This window comes from Chiloscyllium punctatum, chromosome 10 (assembly GCF_047496795.1).
Source record: "Chiloscyllium punctatum isolate Juve2018m chromosome 10, sChiPun1.3, whole genome shotgun sequence".
In the NCBI taxonomy this organism is placed as follows: domain Eukaryota; kingdom Metazoa; phylum Chordata; class Chondrichthyes; order Orectolobiformes; family Hemiscylliidae; genus Chiloscyllium; species Chiloscyllium punctatum.
Genome location: NC_092748.1, coordinates 52,823,191 through 52,840,232, shown reverse-complemented (window position 1 = coordinate 52,840,232; position 17,042 = coordinate 52,823,191). Strand labels below are relative to the sequence as shown.

At 42.6% G+C, this 17,042-nt stretch overlaps 1 protein-coding gene across 5 annotated transcripts in view; it reads right to left on the bottom strand.

Moving 5' to 3' along the window:
• LOC140482128 (dual 3',5'-cyclic-AMP and -GMP phosphodiesterase 11A-like) overlaps nt 1-17,042 on the bottom strand; it is a 424,709-nt gene that overhangs the window by 12,083 nt on the left and 395,584 nt on the right. For all 5 annotated transcript variants that reach the window (XM_072579133.1, XM_072579132.1, XM_072579135.1 and 2 more), the window contains one exon: nt 9,490-9,573. In XM_072579133.1, the coding sequence (XP_072435234.1) occupies nt 9,490-9,573 (84 nt within the window). The remainder of the gene's footprint in view (nt 1-9,489; nt 9,574-17,042) is intronic.

Sequence of the window (17,042 nt, the reverse complement as noted above, 5' to 3'; positions counted from 1 at the left end):
AGGCGAGGCCCAGGCCAGGCCATCGTGGCGACAGTGAATCCCAGGCCAGGCCAGGCCAACACAGAGGGCAGTGATTCCTAGGCCAGCCCAGTGCGGGGGCAGTGAGTCCCAGGCCAGGCCAGCGCGGGGGCAGTGAGTCCCAGACCAGGCCAGTGTGGGGGCAGTGAGTCCCAGACCAGGCCAGTGTGGGGGCAGTGAGTCCCAGACCAGGCCAGTGTGGGGACAGTGATTGAGCTGAAAATGTGTTGCTGGAAAAACGCAGCAGGTCAGGCAGCATCCAAGGACCAGGAGAATCGATGTTTCAGGCATGAACCTTCCTGAAGAAGGGCTCATGCCCGAAACGTCGATTCTCCTGTTCCTTGGATGCTGCCTGACCTGCTGTGCTTTTCCAGCAACACGTTTTCAGCTCTGATCTCCAGCATCTGCAGTCCTCACTTTCTCCTGGGGGCAGTGAGTCCCAGGCCAGGCCAGTGTGGGGGCAGTGAGTCCCAGGCCACGCCAGCCCAGTGTGGGGGCAGTGAGTCCCAGGCCAGACCAGCGTGAGGGCAGTGAGTCCCAGGCCAGGCCAGCGTGGGGGCAGTGAGTCCCAGGCCAGGCCAGCGCGGGGGCAGTAAGTCCCAGGCCAGGCCAGTGTGTGGGCAGTGAGTCCCAGGCCAGGCTAGCGTGGGGGCAGTGAGTCCCAGGCCAGGCCAGTGTGGGGGCAGTGAGTCCCAGGCCAGGCTAGCGTGGGGGCAGTGAGTCCCAGGCCAGGCCAGTGCCGGGGGCAGTGCGTCCCAGGCCAGACCAGCGTGAGGGCAGTGAGTCCCAGGCCAGGCCAGCGCGGGGGTAGTGAGTCCCAGGTCAGGCTAGCGTGGGGGCAGTGAGTCCCAGGCCAGGCCAGCGTGAGGGCAGTGAGTCCCAGGCCAGGCCAGCGTGAGGGGAATGAGTCCCAGGCCAGGGCAGTGTGGGGGCAGTGAGTCCCAGGCCAGGCCAGCGTGAGGGCAGTGAGTCCCAGGCCAGGCCAGTGTGGGGGCAGTGAGTCCCAGGCCAGCGTGAGGGCAGTGATTCCCAGGCCAGGCCACTGTGGGGGCAGTGATTCCCAGGCCAGGCCGGCACGAGGGCAGTGAGTTGCAGATTGGCGTGGAGGTGAGCCCTTTGGGGTCTGGATTTGAGGCGTCGAGGTTTGAAAGCCCAGCCCATTGGTCTGAAGGCTGACTGCTGGCACGGACTTAGTGAAAAGACTAAAATTTGAGTTCTTTTTAAAAAGAAAACTTCTTTATTCTTTATTCATATACTGATTTTTACCTTATAATTCTTTCAAGTCTGTAACACATACCATGTACCTAAGATGGCAGTGAGGTGGTGACATTACAAACATTTTACTGCACTCATTCAAATGCACGTTTCAACAAAGGCAAATTCAATTCAATTCACCTTGATACCAGAAGTGGATGGTAATTCAGAATGAGGTGTCAGAACCATAAAATAACTCCTGAAGCAGACTAACTACTTTGATTTGACTCTGTGTTGCGAATCATCACCATTGCAGAATACACTACTATCAGCAGAATTACTAATTGGAGAAGATTGTGAATGCAAGTTCTTTCATTGTCTCAGAAATTACAATCACAAATAACCATGGAAGACCATAATCAAGTGAGACAATATGAAGATCTTTCAAGAGCAAAACAAACCAGGATCTTCAATCATCACCATCATTGAGCAAGAAAACTGCGACGCTTCAGCCAGGAGAAAGAGCTTGCATCCCAAACAGACATCAAGAGTGAATTGGTGTTAAGATGGAATAGCCAATGTGTTTCTACATTTTGTGGAAATATCACAAAGTATTATCAAAGAAACCAAGGAGCCTTAATATCTTTGAAAATAGAACCAGTGGCTGTATTCCTGCTAATCTGAAGAAGACAAGAAGATAGAGGAACCCATGAAAGCTCTACAAATATCCAAAGAAAGCTCATGCAAGTAGAACTTAGAGTAAACATACCATACTATCATTCCCAGAAGCAAATTTGATTGAGATTGAGGTGGGGTGGTGTGCTATATCTGTAAATAATGAAAACAAAGATTTGTGGGATGATGTGAAGGAATGGGTTTAAAATTGAGTCTCGGGTCATGATGGAATGATGTAACATATGACCAAGATAAGCTGAAAAGAATCACATAGGGAAAGCACTCTGAGTTAGTGTAAATCAAAGCCTGCATGTTGTGTTAATATATCAATAAAAAAGTTGTTGTTCAAATGTATCCAGACTAATGCAGATTCATGTAGACAAGATCCTCCAATCACACTGACCTGAAGATGAAACATTTCATACACGGACACATGGTTAACTAGTCAGAATGCTGTTCTTGGTGATAGTGAAAGGAAAGTGAAATCAGAAGTTAAATGGTGACAGAATATATTAAACTGAAAAAGAAAAAAACATAAAACGTAGTGGGTGGCATGGTGGCACAGTGGTTAGCACTGCTGCCTCACAGCACCAGAGACCCGGGTTCAATTCCTGCCTCAGGCGACTGACTGTGTGGAGTTTGCACATTCTCCCCATGTCTGCGTGGGTTTCCTCCGGGTGCTCCAGTTTCCTCCCACAGTCCAAAGATGTGCAGGTCAGGTGAATTGGCATGCTAAATTGCCCGTAGTGTTAGGTAAGGGGTAGATGTAGGGGTATGGGTGGGTTGCGCTTCGGCGGGGCGGTGTGGACTTGTTGGGCCGAAGGGCCTGTTTCCACACTGTAAGTAATCTAATCTAATCTAATAAAGTATGGAAAAGCAAGAAACACATTAAACAGCCCACAAAGCAAAATAATTGAAGCAGAAGTCAGCTTTGTTTTTCTCCTGTTAAAAAAGGAACACAGTCTCCAGTCCTGAATTCAAGTTACCATCTGAATTTCTCCCAAACATTCAAAATGAAACAAAGTGACCAGTGACTTGTTGAGGGGTATCATTTCGAAAATTCAGGGTGAGTTCACCTATTCCCCTGTGCCCAAAGTCTTATTTGATTGTTTCTGTGTGTGTTTGGTAGATGTTAATGAGAAGCTAGGTAATCACCCCTCCTGGGCTCAGTCACCTCCAAGTGTTGATTCTTGTTCAATTACACTTCTGTGAAGCACCCTGAGATATTTTCCTCTATGTTAGAAGAGCTATGTAAATGCAAGCTGATGTTTCTTAGAGTAGTGAGAACATTTTGCCATATGTTAAAAATACAGAAGTTTATTTAATTGGAAGTGAATGACAAAAATACCTTTTCACTTGGAACTAAGATAAACTCCTAAACATAGAAGTGAAAGCCAGCTGGCTTACAAATCAAATATGAATTTACTTGAAATTTGTTTGAAATATTTACCATTACCTTAGTTCAATTTCTAAAACTGCAATGCCAGTTGAAGATAATTCTGAATTGACAATCATTGAAGGAAAATTTAAAGCATTCACAGTAAATAAAACAAAAAAAATCGCAAGGCTATCCTTCTAGGTTTCTATTTGTTTCATTTCCACTGTCTTGAGGTTCCTGACTCCCAATTTAAATGAGTTCTGAGGCAGCACTTACCTAATTAAAGAAGTTTATTAGGTTGTTTGGAGGCCCTCACAGTAAAACTGGATCATTCCGGACACGCCTTGGCGGGCCCATTTGCCACCGGGCGGTGGGGATCCCCAGTGGAGGGCTCTCTACGCGGGAGTCCTCCCCCTTTCTCTAGGGGATCTGGGGTGGAGGGTGCTGTACGCAGCAGTCCCCTTCAACTGCAGATTGCGGTGTTTCACTGACTCCCAGCTCAACTGCTTGTTCTGTGGTGCTGTGGAGTCCGTGGACCATGTATATATTGGTTGTGGACGTTTGCACTCCCTTTTTGATTTTCTGAAAAGCCTCCTCCTCTGCTTTTGGTTGCACTTCAGTCCCACGCTCCTGATCTTTAGGCACCCAGTACGGAGGAGGGAGGGCAGGTCTGAAGACCTCCTCGTGGGTCTGCTCCTGGGCCTGGCCAAACTGGCCACAAACAGGTCCAGGCAGCGGGTCGTGGAGGGGGTCGTTAGGGCCGACTGCCTGCCCCTCTTCTGCGGTTACGTTAGGGCCCGGGTGTCCTTAGAGAAGGAGCACGCGGTGTCCACCAACACCTTGGAGTTGTTCAGGGGGAGGTGGGCGCCGCAGGGAGTGGAGTGCATTATTTCCCCCTCCGACTCTATTTTGATTTAGTCCCTACCCTCCCCTTCACTGTTTTGATCACACAGCATTGCCCTTTGATGTGAAGGGCAGTGCTTGTCACTGGCCACTCGGGTGTTTTCCTATCTTCCTGGTGGTGGAAATCGAATAAAGATTCGTACACCTTGTGTTTCTCACTGTGTCTCACACCTACACACACACACACACACACACACACACACACACACACACACACACACACACACACACACACACACACACACACACACACACACACACACACACACACACCCACACCCACACACACACACACCATGGGTGCTGGGGAAAAAATAAGCACTACCGCAGTTAGGCGGTAGTGTGGGGAAAAGAAGAAAAAAAGAATAGGAGTGTGAAAAAAAAAGAAAACTGGATCATCAATTCAGTGTTCAGATATACTCATTTCTAGCAATGGTAAGTGAATAGCACTTAAAAACAGGAATCCTTCCCAATCTCATTCTTCTCTGTGATGTCAGAGATGTGAGATGCTGGAACATTTCAATGGCTTATTATTGGGTATGGAGATCACAATGCATGGTCAACCCATGCCCAGTCTCATTCAGGTTGGCAACATGCAAACTGAGTGCTGGCTCTTCTTCAACAAGCTGGTGTTGTGTAGCCTAATGCAAAATGTGCTGCCATTTCAGCCGGGAGGGTACAGAGCTGGGCCATGATGAAGAAGAGGTAGACTGCATTTTTTAAAGGGGAGATACACTCAATTTACAGCAATTGATACAGCCTTCTCAGCAAGGCTTTGGTGGAAGGCAGAGAGCTGCCAATGAAAAATGGGACATAGCGAGAGTTTGCAGGTCCTTGGTGGCTGCATAGGAGGCTGTAATGAGAGGAAGTGCGAAAAAGAGAAAGGCCATGATTCTACAAGGAAGCAGGAGATTCTTGAAGCAAAACAAACAAAGAGGAGCAAGTAATTCCAAAGATAATTCCGAACCTGGCTGCTGTGCTGCAGATAGTTCTTTGACCTATCATGCGTGGTCAAAGCCAGTGAATATATCTTCAGATAACATTCCTACCACCACTCCACCAACCTCTCACTTTTCAGCAATTATATCTGATGATCAGATACTCCTTCTCACCCTAACATACCAAGTCATGCTGCCACCTTTGTGCCCCCTGCTTGCAGCCTACATGTACCTCTAGCTATTCAGCTATGGCAAGCACATTACACGAGCACATTACAATACACTCACTGACACTCTTTCCACTCTCCCTCACTCACAGGAGAATTTCACACATAACCACAAGGTGCAGTAGAAAACTGGTGGGAGATAAGCACATCTGCATCTTGTAGACTGTCCAGTGCAGATGTGTTCTGCATTATTAACCTGTCTGCTGCCGAGACCATGTTACTGCCTCATATCGCTTCGCGAATCCCACATCATCCTCAGCCTACTATCTGGTAGGACCTGCAAACTGCAGATGATCAAGTCATTGACCTCTTGGTTTGCACATCACCCACATTCCCCTTTAACCTCAGCTCAGCTTCTCTTATCCTAATCTTCCCCTTGTGTATTTTTGTTTTTAAATACTCAGGCCCTGCCACATGGCCAGGCTCAATAGTCTCTTGGCTGGAAACTGTCTAACAAACATTTCTGAAGTTTTGGTCTTCCATAGCATGAATTGTCTGGTCGTATCTACTGCAAAAATAAAGGCCATCTGCCCGTCACATAAAGTCATAGAGATGTACGGCATGGAGACAGACCCTTCGGTCCAACCTGTCCATGCCGACCAGATATCCCAACCCAATCTAGTCCCACCTGCCAGCATCCAGCCCATATCCCTCCAAACCCTTCCTATTCATATACCCATCCAAATGCCTCTTAAATGTTGCAATTGTACCAGCCTCCACCACATCCTCTGGCAGCTCATTCCATACACGTACCACCCTCTGCGTGAAAAAGTTGCCCCTTAGGTCTCTTTTATATCTTTCCCCTTTCATCCTAAACCTATGCCCTTTAGTTCTGGACTCCCCAGACTTTGCCTATTTATCCTATCCATGCCCCTCATAATTTTGTAGACCTCTATAAGGTCACCCCTCAGCATCCGACACTCCAGGGAAAACAGCCCCAGCTTGTTCAGCCTCTCCCTGTAGCTCAGATCCTCCAACCCTGGCAACATCCTTGTAAATCTTTTCTGAACCCTTTCAAGTTTCACAACATCTTTCCGATAGGAAGGAGACCAGAATTGCATGCAATATTCCACCAGTGGCCTAACCAATGTCCTGTACAGCCGCAACATGACCTCCCAACTCCTGTACTCAATACTCTGACCAATAAAGGAAAGCATACCAAACGCCGCCTTCACTATCCTATCTACCTGCGAAGCTATGAACCTGCACTCCAAGGTCTTTTTGCTCAGCAACACTCCATTAAGTGTATAAGTCCTGCTAAGATTTGCTTTCCCAAAATGCAGTACCTCGCATTCATCTGAATTAAACTCCATCTGTCACTTCTCAGCCCATTGGCCCATCTGGTCCAGATCCTGTTGTAATCTGAGGTAACCCTCTTCGCTGTCCACTACACCTCCAATTTTGGTGTCATCTGCAAACTTACTAACTGTACGTCTTATGCTCGCATCCAGATCGTTAATGTAAATGGCAAAAAGTAGAGGACCCAGCACTGATCCTTGTGGCACTCCATTGGTCACAGGCCTCCAGTCTGATGTGCTTAAGCTTCACATGAACTTCCTCCCACATTGCTTCACTTAAATCTATCTACATATCCTCTATTCCTAACTCTCTCCAGCTTCCCCTTAAATACATATACATAGCTCACCTCAACTACTCTTTGTGGTCGAGAGATCAACAGTCTGGTCACTGTCTGGGTAAAGATATTTCTCCTGAATTCCTGATTGGATTTATTTGTGACTGTCATTTACATTTTTGACCCCTAATTCTGGGCTCACTTATAAGTATGAAATATCTTAAGAACATAAATTAATCAAATAACATTAATAAAGGGGAAGCCCATTCAGACCCTTCAAGTCCACTGCACCATCATATATGATCATGGTGGATCTTCAACTTCATTTCTACATTGCCAACTGCCCAGCCACAGATTCATCAATTCCTGGAGTGATCAAAAATCCATCCATCTCAGCATCAAATATCCTCAATGATAAAGCATTGACAATCCTTTGGGGGAGAGAACGCCAAAGATTTATAACATTTAGAGAAAGAAATTTCACCTCCGTTCTGTCCTAAATGATTGACTCCTTATCCTGACACTACGTTGCATGGGAATATAACTAAGCAACACAATGAATCATATACTCAGAACAGTTTCTGATTGTGGATGTTGAAAAGTGGAGGGAAAGGGAGAGAGGGAAAGCGAGAGGGTATCAGAAAGGGAAGGCGAGAGGACGTGGATAGAAAATCTGGATTGGATCCTCCTGCAGACAGCTGCTGCTTGCCAGACAACAGAAGCCAACATTACTCACAAAAAGTTTTCTGCATTCACCAGAAGTGTTAAAATAAGACACTTAAAAAGAAACGTGAGCGCGAATGTTTGTGAGAACTTAATGACCACATGAAATTGGATTGGATGATAGAACAGTGTACCTTGAGGGACATGACATGAATAATAAGAGGTCAGCAATGAAAGGTCAATTCTACTACTGTTTGCCCAAAGCACAAACAATTTCTATTCAGTAATAGCTATCTAGGGTCATATGTTTGTCAACTTGCTGATTGTTTTAGTTGACCAAATTTGTGGCTTTGGCTTGGATGACTAATTGCCCCATCATGTTTAGAGTTTCCAGTGCTCTACAGCAATGGCAAAACAGCAGACTGCTCCTAAGGCATCAACATTTATTAACTTGGGATTCACAAAACTATTAGAGTGTACATGGAATTAATTCACTGTTAGCTACAGGCCAAGCACATTTTATCGGGAGATCATTTGTGCTTGGAAAGAATCAAGTTATAAGAACATGAGCATTCACAGAGACACAATGGCTGGCGTAGTAAATTATCACGTGTCTTTGGTGGGAGAAGTATTTCATTTGCTGATCTTTTCTCTGAACTGCTTTCAGAATACTGCAGAAAATGCCTAGGTGCATAACACTCAATTGTCTTATCTTATTAATACAAAAGTAACCTTATTTTAAGTCAAGAGTGCAGTGCTGGAAAACACAGCAGGTCAGGCAGTATCCGAGGAGCAGGCAGCTCGACATTTCGGGCATAAGCCCTTCATCAGGAATAAGGCTTGTGGGTCAGAGCTGAGAGATAAATAAGAGGGGGGTGAGATTGGGGGGAAGGTACTGGGAAAGCGATTGGTGGATGAAGGTGAGGGAGAAGGTGATGGGTCGGGGGGGAGTAATGGAAAGGTATGGAAGGCGATGCCGATTTGGAGGCTTAGGACTGGGACTTTGGTCGGGGAGGGAAAATGAGGAAGCCGTTGAAATCCACATTTATCCTGAGTGGTTGCAGGGTCCCCAGGTGGAATATAAGGCATTCCTCCTCTAGGCATTGGGTGGTAACGGTTTGGCGGTGGAGGAAACCCAGGACCTGCATGTCCTTGACGGAGTGGGAGGGACAGTTAAAGTGTTCAGCCATGGAGTGGTGGGGTTGGTTGATGTGGGTGTACCCAAGATGTTCTCTGAAATGATCCGCAAGAAAGCGTCCTGTCTCCCCGATGTAGAGGAACCACACCAGGTGCAACGGATATGCAGTAGATAACATTGGTAGAGGTATAGGTGAATTTCTGATGGATGTGGAAGGATCCCTTAGGGCCTTGGACGGAGGTGAGGGGAGTGGTGTGGACGCAGGTTTTGCACTTCCTGCAGTGGCAGGGAAAGGTGCCAGGAGTTGGGTGTGGGCTGGTGGGGTCGTGGACCTGATGAGGGAGTTGTGAAAGGAACAGAGTTTTCAGAACGCTGATAGGGGTGGGGAGGGATATATATCTGTGGTGGTGGGAACCGTTTGGAGGTGGCGAAAGTGGCAGAGGATGATACGTTTTGGTCCTTGGAGCGGTGGGGTTCAAGGGTGGTGGTGTATGATGTGGAGGAGAGGCACTGGAGGGCATCATCAACCACCTGGGAAGGGAAGTTGCGATCGTGAAAGGAGGCCATCTGGGGCTTTCTGAGGTGGAATTGGTGGCCTTATTTTAAATCTGACATTCCACCACAATGTTTAAAGAGTCAGTTAGCTGAATGTGCCAATTGGTTACAGATCAAACATTGGAGATAAACCAGTCTTTGTAAATTCCTGCCTGATGTCATAGGCCAAAGAAATAACAGACTATATATCTTATAGAAGTTAAACTTCAATTGCTTAAAGTCATTACCTCATAGAGGGGCATACATATCCCATCGATCCATTCCAACTGGAGCCTTGGGAGCTCATCTTTTCTATTACGATCAAAAATGGCCTGGAAACAATAATAGTTAGCAATCAGTTCTTGTTGAAATTGGTCTTAAAGTGTTTTCTGTGGAAATTATCACATTCTAAATATAGGTTTATTGTTTTTACTACTCTCAAATAGAATAGTAAAAGATTTTGAATTGGTTTACTCCATATTTAAAGCTGACAACAAGACAGATCTCAAACGTAGACTTTTTGCTTTGAATGCAACTGAGAAATTGAACGCAAAATGTACTTAAAATTGTTCAGGTCAGGTGACAAATTAAAATCCCAATAAAATTGTTTGTCAAATCTCATATTTAGATGCTTCAATGAACAAGTAAAGCAATAGAATATAGTTGGGTTATTTCCTACATTAAAATTATCTGTTGATGTAATTAAGAGTGAGAACCTGCAATTTTATTCATACCACTGAAAATAGATGTAATTGCCAAAAATAAGAACTTCTAATAAGTGTCCAGTTCCCATCTTTCAGTAACCAGATTTAAAGTGATTTTAAAAATCTACTGAATGATTTAATAGTTTCAAAGCAGATTAAACATATTTTTGTATGAAAATATGTTTCAAATTTACCTATGAATATCTGTGCATCTAAGAAAATGCACATAATTTGAAAAGCCTTCCTAAAACATCATAATCTACAGAATCTAGCAAGTTCAACATGATGAATTAACCACTGTCAAATGAAATATTAGAAAATATTAACCTAAAAGCGTTTAAGTTAAAAATCATATAATACCAGGTTAGAGTCCAATGCGTTTATTTGGAAGCACTAGCTTTTTTCCTGCTTTTTTGTGCAGGGTGAGCCAATTTTGCCTGGATTATGATGCTATGAACATACAAATTAGGAACAAACTATTCAGCCTCTAGAGCTTGCATGTGCCATTTTACAAGATAATCTGATTGTGGCTTCAACTCCACATTTTTGTTTCGCTCCCGAGATCCTTTGACTCCCTTGTTCATTAGGAATCTCTCCAACAGCCTTAAAGTATTCAATAATCTGGTCTTCGCTGTTCTCTGGGGAGAATTCCATTGTCCAAAGCTGTCTGAAAGAAACAAAAATGCTGCTCATCTTTAATGGAAGACCCCTTCTTTTCAACTGAATCCCTTGCTTTAGTCTTTCCCAAAAGGTGAAACATCCTCTCAATTTCCACCCTCTCATTAAGATAATCTTTCGTCCTTCAATGGGTACAGACACAACCTTTACAACCCTTCTTCATACAATAATTAGCATGGTGGCTCAGTGGTTAGCACTGCTGCCTCACAGCACCAGGGTCCCAGGTTCAAGTCCAGCCTCAGGTGACTGCCTGTGTGGAGTTTTCACATTCTCCCCATGTTTGCGTGGGTTTGCTCTGGTTTCCTCCTGAAATCTAAAGGTGTGCAAGTTAGGTGAATTGGCCATGATAAATTGTCCATAGTGTTCAGGGATGTGTAGATTAGGTGCATTAGTCAGGGATAAATGTAGAACAATGGGGTAGGGGAATGTGTGGAGTTTGCACATTCTCCTCATGTTTACGTTGGTTTGCTCTGGTTTCCTCCTGCAACCTAAAAGTGTGCAGGTTAGGTGAATTGGCCAACATAAATTGTCCATAATGTTCAGGGATGTGTAGGTTAGGTGTATTAGTCAGGGAGGAGAAAGTGAGGACTCCAGATGCTGGAGATCAGAGCTGAAAAATGTGTTGCTGGAAAAGCGCAGCAGGTGAGGCTACATCCAAGGAGAAGGAGAATCGACGTTTTGGGCATAAGCCCTTCTTCAGTCAGAGATAAATGTAGAGTAATAGGGTAGGGGAATGGGTCTGGGTGGGTTACTCTTTGGAGGGTTGGTGTGGACTTGCTGGGCCAAAGGGCCTGTTTCCACACTACAGGGATTCTAAAAAAACATTTTCTCTCTAATGCCTCTATATATTTTTTGTAATATTGTGACCAGAATTACACACAGTACCCACATCATTCTACTTTGTACATGGCTTGTTATATAGTTAGATTGGTGTAAGTAAACAATTGCTTTAAAACAAATGCAAGAGTCCAGCTATTTCCTTACCTTATAGAAAGACTTCACATTGTCTAGAACTCAACCCAACAAACGGTGAAACCTTGTAGCAAGCTCCCAATGATCACACTTTGCAGGGAAAAACTCATAAGAGAAAACAGCCAAGTAACTAAAACATGTGGCAGCACAGGAAGAACACCTAGACTAACATGCCAACATGAGTTTGACTTTGCTGCTTCCAGATACATTTGAATATGTTGAGAGTTCACAACAGGTCAGAAAGAGGAGAACTAGAGAAAAGGAATCAAACACTATTGAAATTCCTCAGGGTTTGAAGGGAGAGGTTTTGTCCTAGTGGTAATGTCACTAGGATAGTAATCCAGAACCTCAGAGTAATGTTCTGGGACATGAACCCATGGACATGGTGAAATGTGAATTCAATAAAAAAATCTGGAATGAAAAGCTTTAATATCTTGTCATGATTGTGCTGTCCATACATGTGACGAATGTCTCACCTGAATTGTAGATTGTATTACCTGTGGAAAAGTCTGTTATTTTATCCTAGTATGCTGCTCCAAGAAATTATTATCCTCAAAGCTGAGGAAAATGCTCTCAAAGAAAAGCACTATCCAAGAAGTCAATGAGCCAGAGAAAGAAGATAGTAATTTCCTTCAGAGAAAATAATTTACAAAATATGTAAATACTGGAGCACTAGTATAGAGGTCAATTAACACTCTACACATTTCTAAGTAGACACAGGAGCAGGAGTCTGTCTACTTTCTAAGTCTGTAAAGTATAGGAGCAGAAGTAGATTATTTGGTCTATTGGGGCTATTCAATGAGATCATAGTTGATATAATAATGCTCAACTTCATTTTCCTGCCTATTACCCATAACCCTCACTTCCCTTACTGATTAAAAATCTGTCTGTCTCAGCCTTGAATACACTGTGAGAAATTGTGCTATAGGTTATCTTTATTAGCTCATTCACCAACTGGCTATGTTCATTAATACCAGGTTCCTGTTCATTCATTCATAACCCTTTACTAACCCATTATTCATTAATTCATAAAACTGTGATTCTGTAGTATATTTTACTAGGTAGACTAAAATTAAAACAATACTTCCAAACCCATTACTGCTCCTTCAACCATTATCAGATCTATTTACATCAAAAGCTACCTCTGAATAAATATCAAAGACTACTAACCTGAGGTCCTGGGCCTCCTTCACCGCCGTTCCCTCACCACCAGACTCCTGGAGGAAGAACGCCTCATCTTCCGCCTCAGAACACTTCAACCCCAGGGCATCAATGTGGACTTCAACAGTTTCCTCATTTTCCTGTTCCCCCACCTCACCCCAGTTCCAAACTTCCAGCTCAGCACTGTCCCCATGACTTGTCCTACCTGTCTATCTTCTTTTCCACCTATCCACTCCACCCTCCCCCCCGACCTCTCACCTTCATCCCCTCCCCCACTCACCTATTGTACTCTATGCTATTTTCTCCCCACCCCTATCCTCCTCTCACTTATCTCTCCACCCTTCAGGTTCTCTGCCTGCATTCCTGATAAAGGGCTTTTGCCTGAAACGTCGATTTTACTGCTCCTCAGATGCTGCCTGAACTGCTGTGCTCTTCCAGCACCACTCTAATCCAAAATCTGGTTTCCAGCATCTGCAGTCATTGTTTTTACCCAAAAGAATACATCCCTGCTTTCACGTCTCCATGAGAAACTATCCGAAACTATGGAAAGATTATATTACTAATCAGCCCATACCAACTATCTCTCGGCCCTGCATAGATTACAGAACACCAAACAGTTTGCCCAGTTAGTAAGTACCTGTTAAATGCCTTTTTTAACTGGGCCATTATCCCTTTAAGAAACTAATTGACAAAACAGTGCTTATGTGAAATTGCATGAATGAATGAAACTCACACTGGCAAATAGTAAACAAACCTCACAACCCAGCTGCATTAATCAATTTAATATTCTTTATTATTTTATTAAGTACAGGTTTCTAACTTGTTTAGAGTATATAGGCTTAGTATTTTTACTAACAATTACGAGCTTAAAAGACAAAAGGACTAACCCCTTTTAATTATGTAAGCAGGCTGGACAGGCACTCTTAATCCTATCAGGTGTAACAGCCAGCATTAGCACATGGTTTAACCCATCTACTGTTTCCCAGGACAGAAGCCCCTCGAGCCGCTGTGTACTATAGATAAAATAATGTGACACATAGTAATGGAATTTCAATATATGTAAGAACCTTGTATAAAAAGGCTACTATAAGAACTGTATTTTGGGATTCTATGGCTGCCACGAACTGGTGTTACTGCGGTTGCTGAATAAAGAAGCGATTTTCACCACTCACTGATTTCAGTCATTATTTGAACACAATCCCATAACACTTAATGACCCAGCCTCAACGGCAGTAAAGAATTCTACTATCTTCAGAGGACAAAAGTCAGGTACATTGCAACCTTCATCACTTAGACCACGAGGTCAGGAAGAATCAATCTGAAGATCAAAAGGCATTGCAAAGCTCAAATCCAAGGACAGAAAATCATTTGAAACACTACAGAAAAACCAAACTAAGGATGCTCATTATTAGGCAGAAAGGCATGTATGTACTTGAAATGAATTTACAAAATGGAAAAAAAACTAAAGGACCAAAGCAGTGAATTCAGATCTGAATTTCCAAAATTGCTCAAGGGAACAAGTGAACTGTAAATAATGGATGTATCATGCTCATAAAAAATGCAAAACCGAGTTATCTGTTTCTACCTAGAGCCAAACTCAACATAATGCTGAGGTGGATAGAGACGCAGAGGGAGATAGAGAGTAATATGGAGTAAAGATTACAACATCATCATAGTTAAAAATCACACAACACCAGGTTATAGTCCAACAGGTTTATTTGGAAGTACTAGCTTTCAGAGCGTTACTCCTTCATCAGGCACCTAGTAGGGAAGGATCAAAAGACACAGAATTTAAAACAAAAGATCACAGTGTCATGCAAAAGAAACAACATATTGAACAAACCTAGATTGCTGATAAGTCTTTCATCTTTTAAAATGGGTTGCAGATTTCGGTTCATTAATAGGTAAATCCCAGAACTTCTTTCAAGTCACATTCTCAAGATAACTGAAGGTTTTATAAAAAAAATTGACATCTCAGCTCAGACAATGTATTAAAGGTGTGACTTCCTTGAGTCAGACTGGTTCTCTTTCCAAAGTAGGAATTTATAAAATGTTACATGGATTGACTGCTTGGATTGACTGCCTGCAGATTGTGTACTTTTTGAACAAAAATAGAATGCATATGCAAATACAATTTTGCAAATGCAATTTTTTTAAAAAATGCACCTTTTTTAATAATGCACCTTAATTTATCTTGAAAATGGTACTTAAAAGAAATTCTGGGATTTACATATTAATGAACTGAAATCTGCAACCCATTCTAAAAGATGTAAGACTTATCAGCAATCTAGGTTTGTTCAATATATTGTTTCAGTTGCATGATACTGTGATCTTTTGCGATAAATTCAGTGTCTAATGATCTTGCTCCGCTAGCTACCAGCAGCACTCTGAAAGCTAGTACTTCCAAATAAATTTGTTGGACTATAACCTGGTTATAGTCCAGGTTGATGACATCACCAACCCAAAGAAACCCAAACATACAAACAGAAGTCAGGAATTTTCAGCATTGCTTCGCATGAGGCCCACTGAAGATGTTACCTAGCAAGGTAACGAAACGTCTGGAAATGAACCTTTCACTCAGCAAGCAAACCTACATCCAAAACCTCAACCTGAGCTACAAATCTTCTCAAAACTCGCTAATAGGTAATCACTACTGAAGAGATAGATGATGACATCAAAGTGCATTAGATAAAATATGCAATTATATTTAACCAGGATGATTGATTGCATCACTTAATTTAAAAATATGCATATACAAGTAAAAATGGCAATACCTAATAACTGCAACACATTTTATGTGGATGTGTATTTCATGAAATTGAAGTTAAGAACATTGCTAATGTACTTAAACATCTTTTGTTACTATTATCTAACGCATCATTCTATGCCCTGCACTGTGTAATATTCCCAGTTTTCTTATTCTACCAATGTCACAAAATGGTGAGTGGTGCCTGGTCGCAAAACATTATGAATTAAACTCATGGCATACATATTATAAACACTTAACTGACATGATAGATAAAACTAAGGATTGATTATACTATATTGAATACTTCAAATGAAATATTTTAATTTTGTGAAGATTTTAATATGCTGCTGGATGCACAACTGCAAAGCATCTGCTTTGTGCCTCTAACTGAAAGGTCTTTACTTACTTATTGTGTTTACATCCTGTATCTGAAATATTTTTTTCCATTCTGCATTGCAGTAATTCCAGCACCAGCCAAATTCAATTCAATCTTTAGAAATCCTACTTACCATTAGGGATGTTTTTAATCAAATTATTTTTTCTAAGATATAAAATGTAATTTACATACAAAATGTGGCTTTTTTTATAACTGCTCCAAAAGACTGAATTTTAAATCTAAGTTTCCCCTTTATTTAACCAGAGTATAATTTATCTATGAACCATTTTCTAAGTCATGCATTTTTCTTTAATACGTTATGTTTCTATTATTCTTCCATGCCCTGAGAACAGCTTTCAGGTTTCTGTCAGTGTTACTCAATATTCAGGAACTAAGAGTTGTCCAAGCTCACTGCGTATTACCTCTCCCTGCATTGCTATGGGAAAGTGCATGACATTTTCCATGCATATTCATCCAGACACACCAACAAATATCAAGAAGGCATTGTAAAAATCTTTGATGATAGACCTATTACCATCAATACCTAGTACAATGATGCTCTCCAACACACCAGACTACAGCACTGCTGTGTTAATTAATAATACTCTTTAATTTTCTAAATGCAGAGTAAACTGTTGTAATGAACATTAATAACTTGAATCTTGCATTATAATTACAGATACAGTAAGTTTTCTAAAGAATATATTTTTAACAGGAAGCTGTAGTTCTTGAGTTCTCTCAGTATGAAGCAGTTATTGCAAAATTCTCATCTGGTTTAAGTTTATAGCAACCTCGAAATTGCACCATTCTGTGGAATTAGGTAGAGTCATAGAGTCATAGAGATGTACAGCATGGAAACAGACCCTTCGGCCCAACTCGTCCATGCCGACCAGATATCCCAACCCAATCTAGTCCCACCTGCCAGCATCCGGCCCATATCCGTCCAAACCCTTCCTATTCATATACCCATCCAAATGCCTCTTAAATGTTGCAATTGTACCAGCCTCCACCACATCCTCTGGCAGCTCATTCCATACATGTACCACTCTCTGCGTGAAAAAGTTGCCCCTTAGGTCTCTTTTATATCTTTCCCCTTTCACCCTAAACCTATGCCCTCATAATTTTGTAGACCTCTATAAGGTCACCCCTCAGCCTCCGACG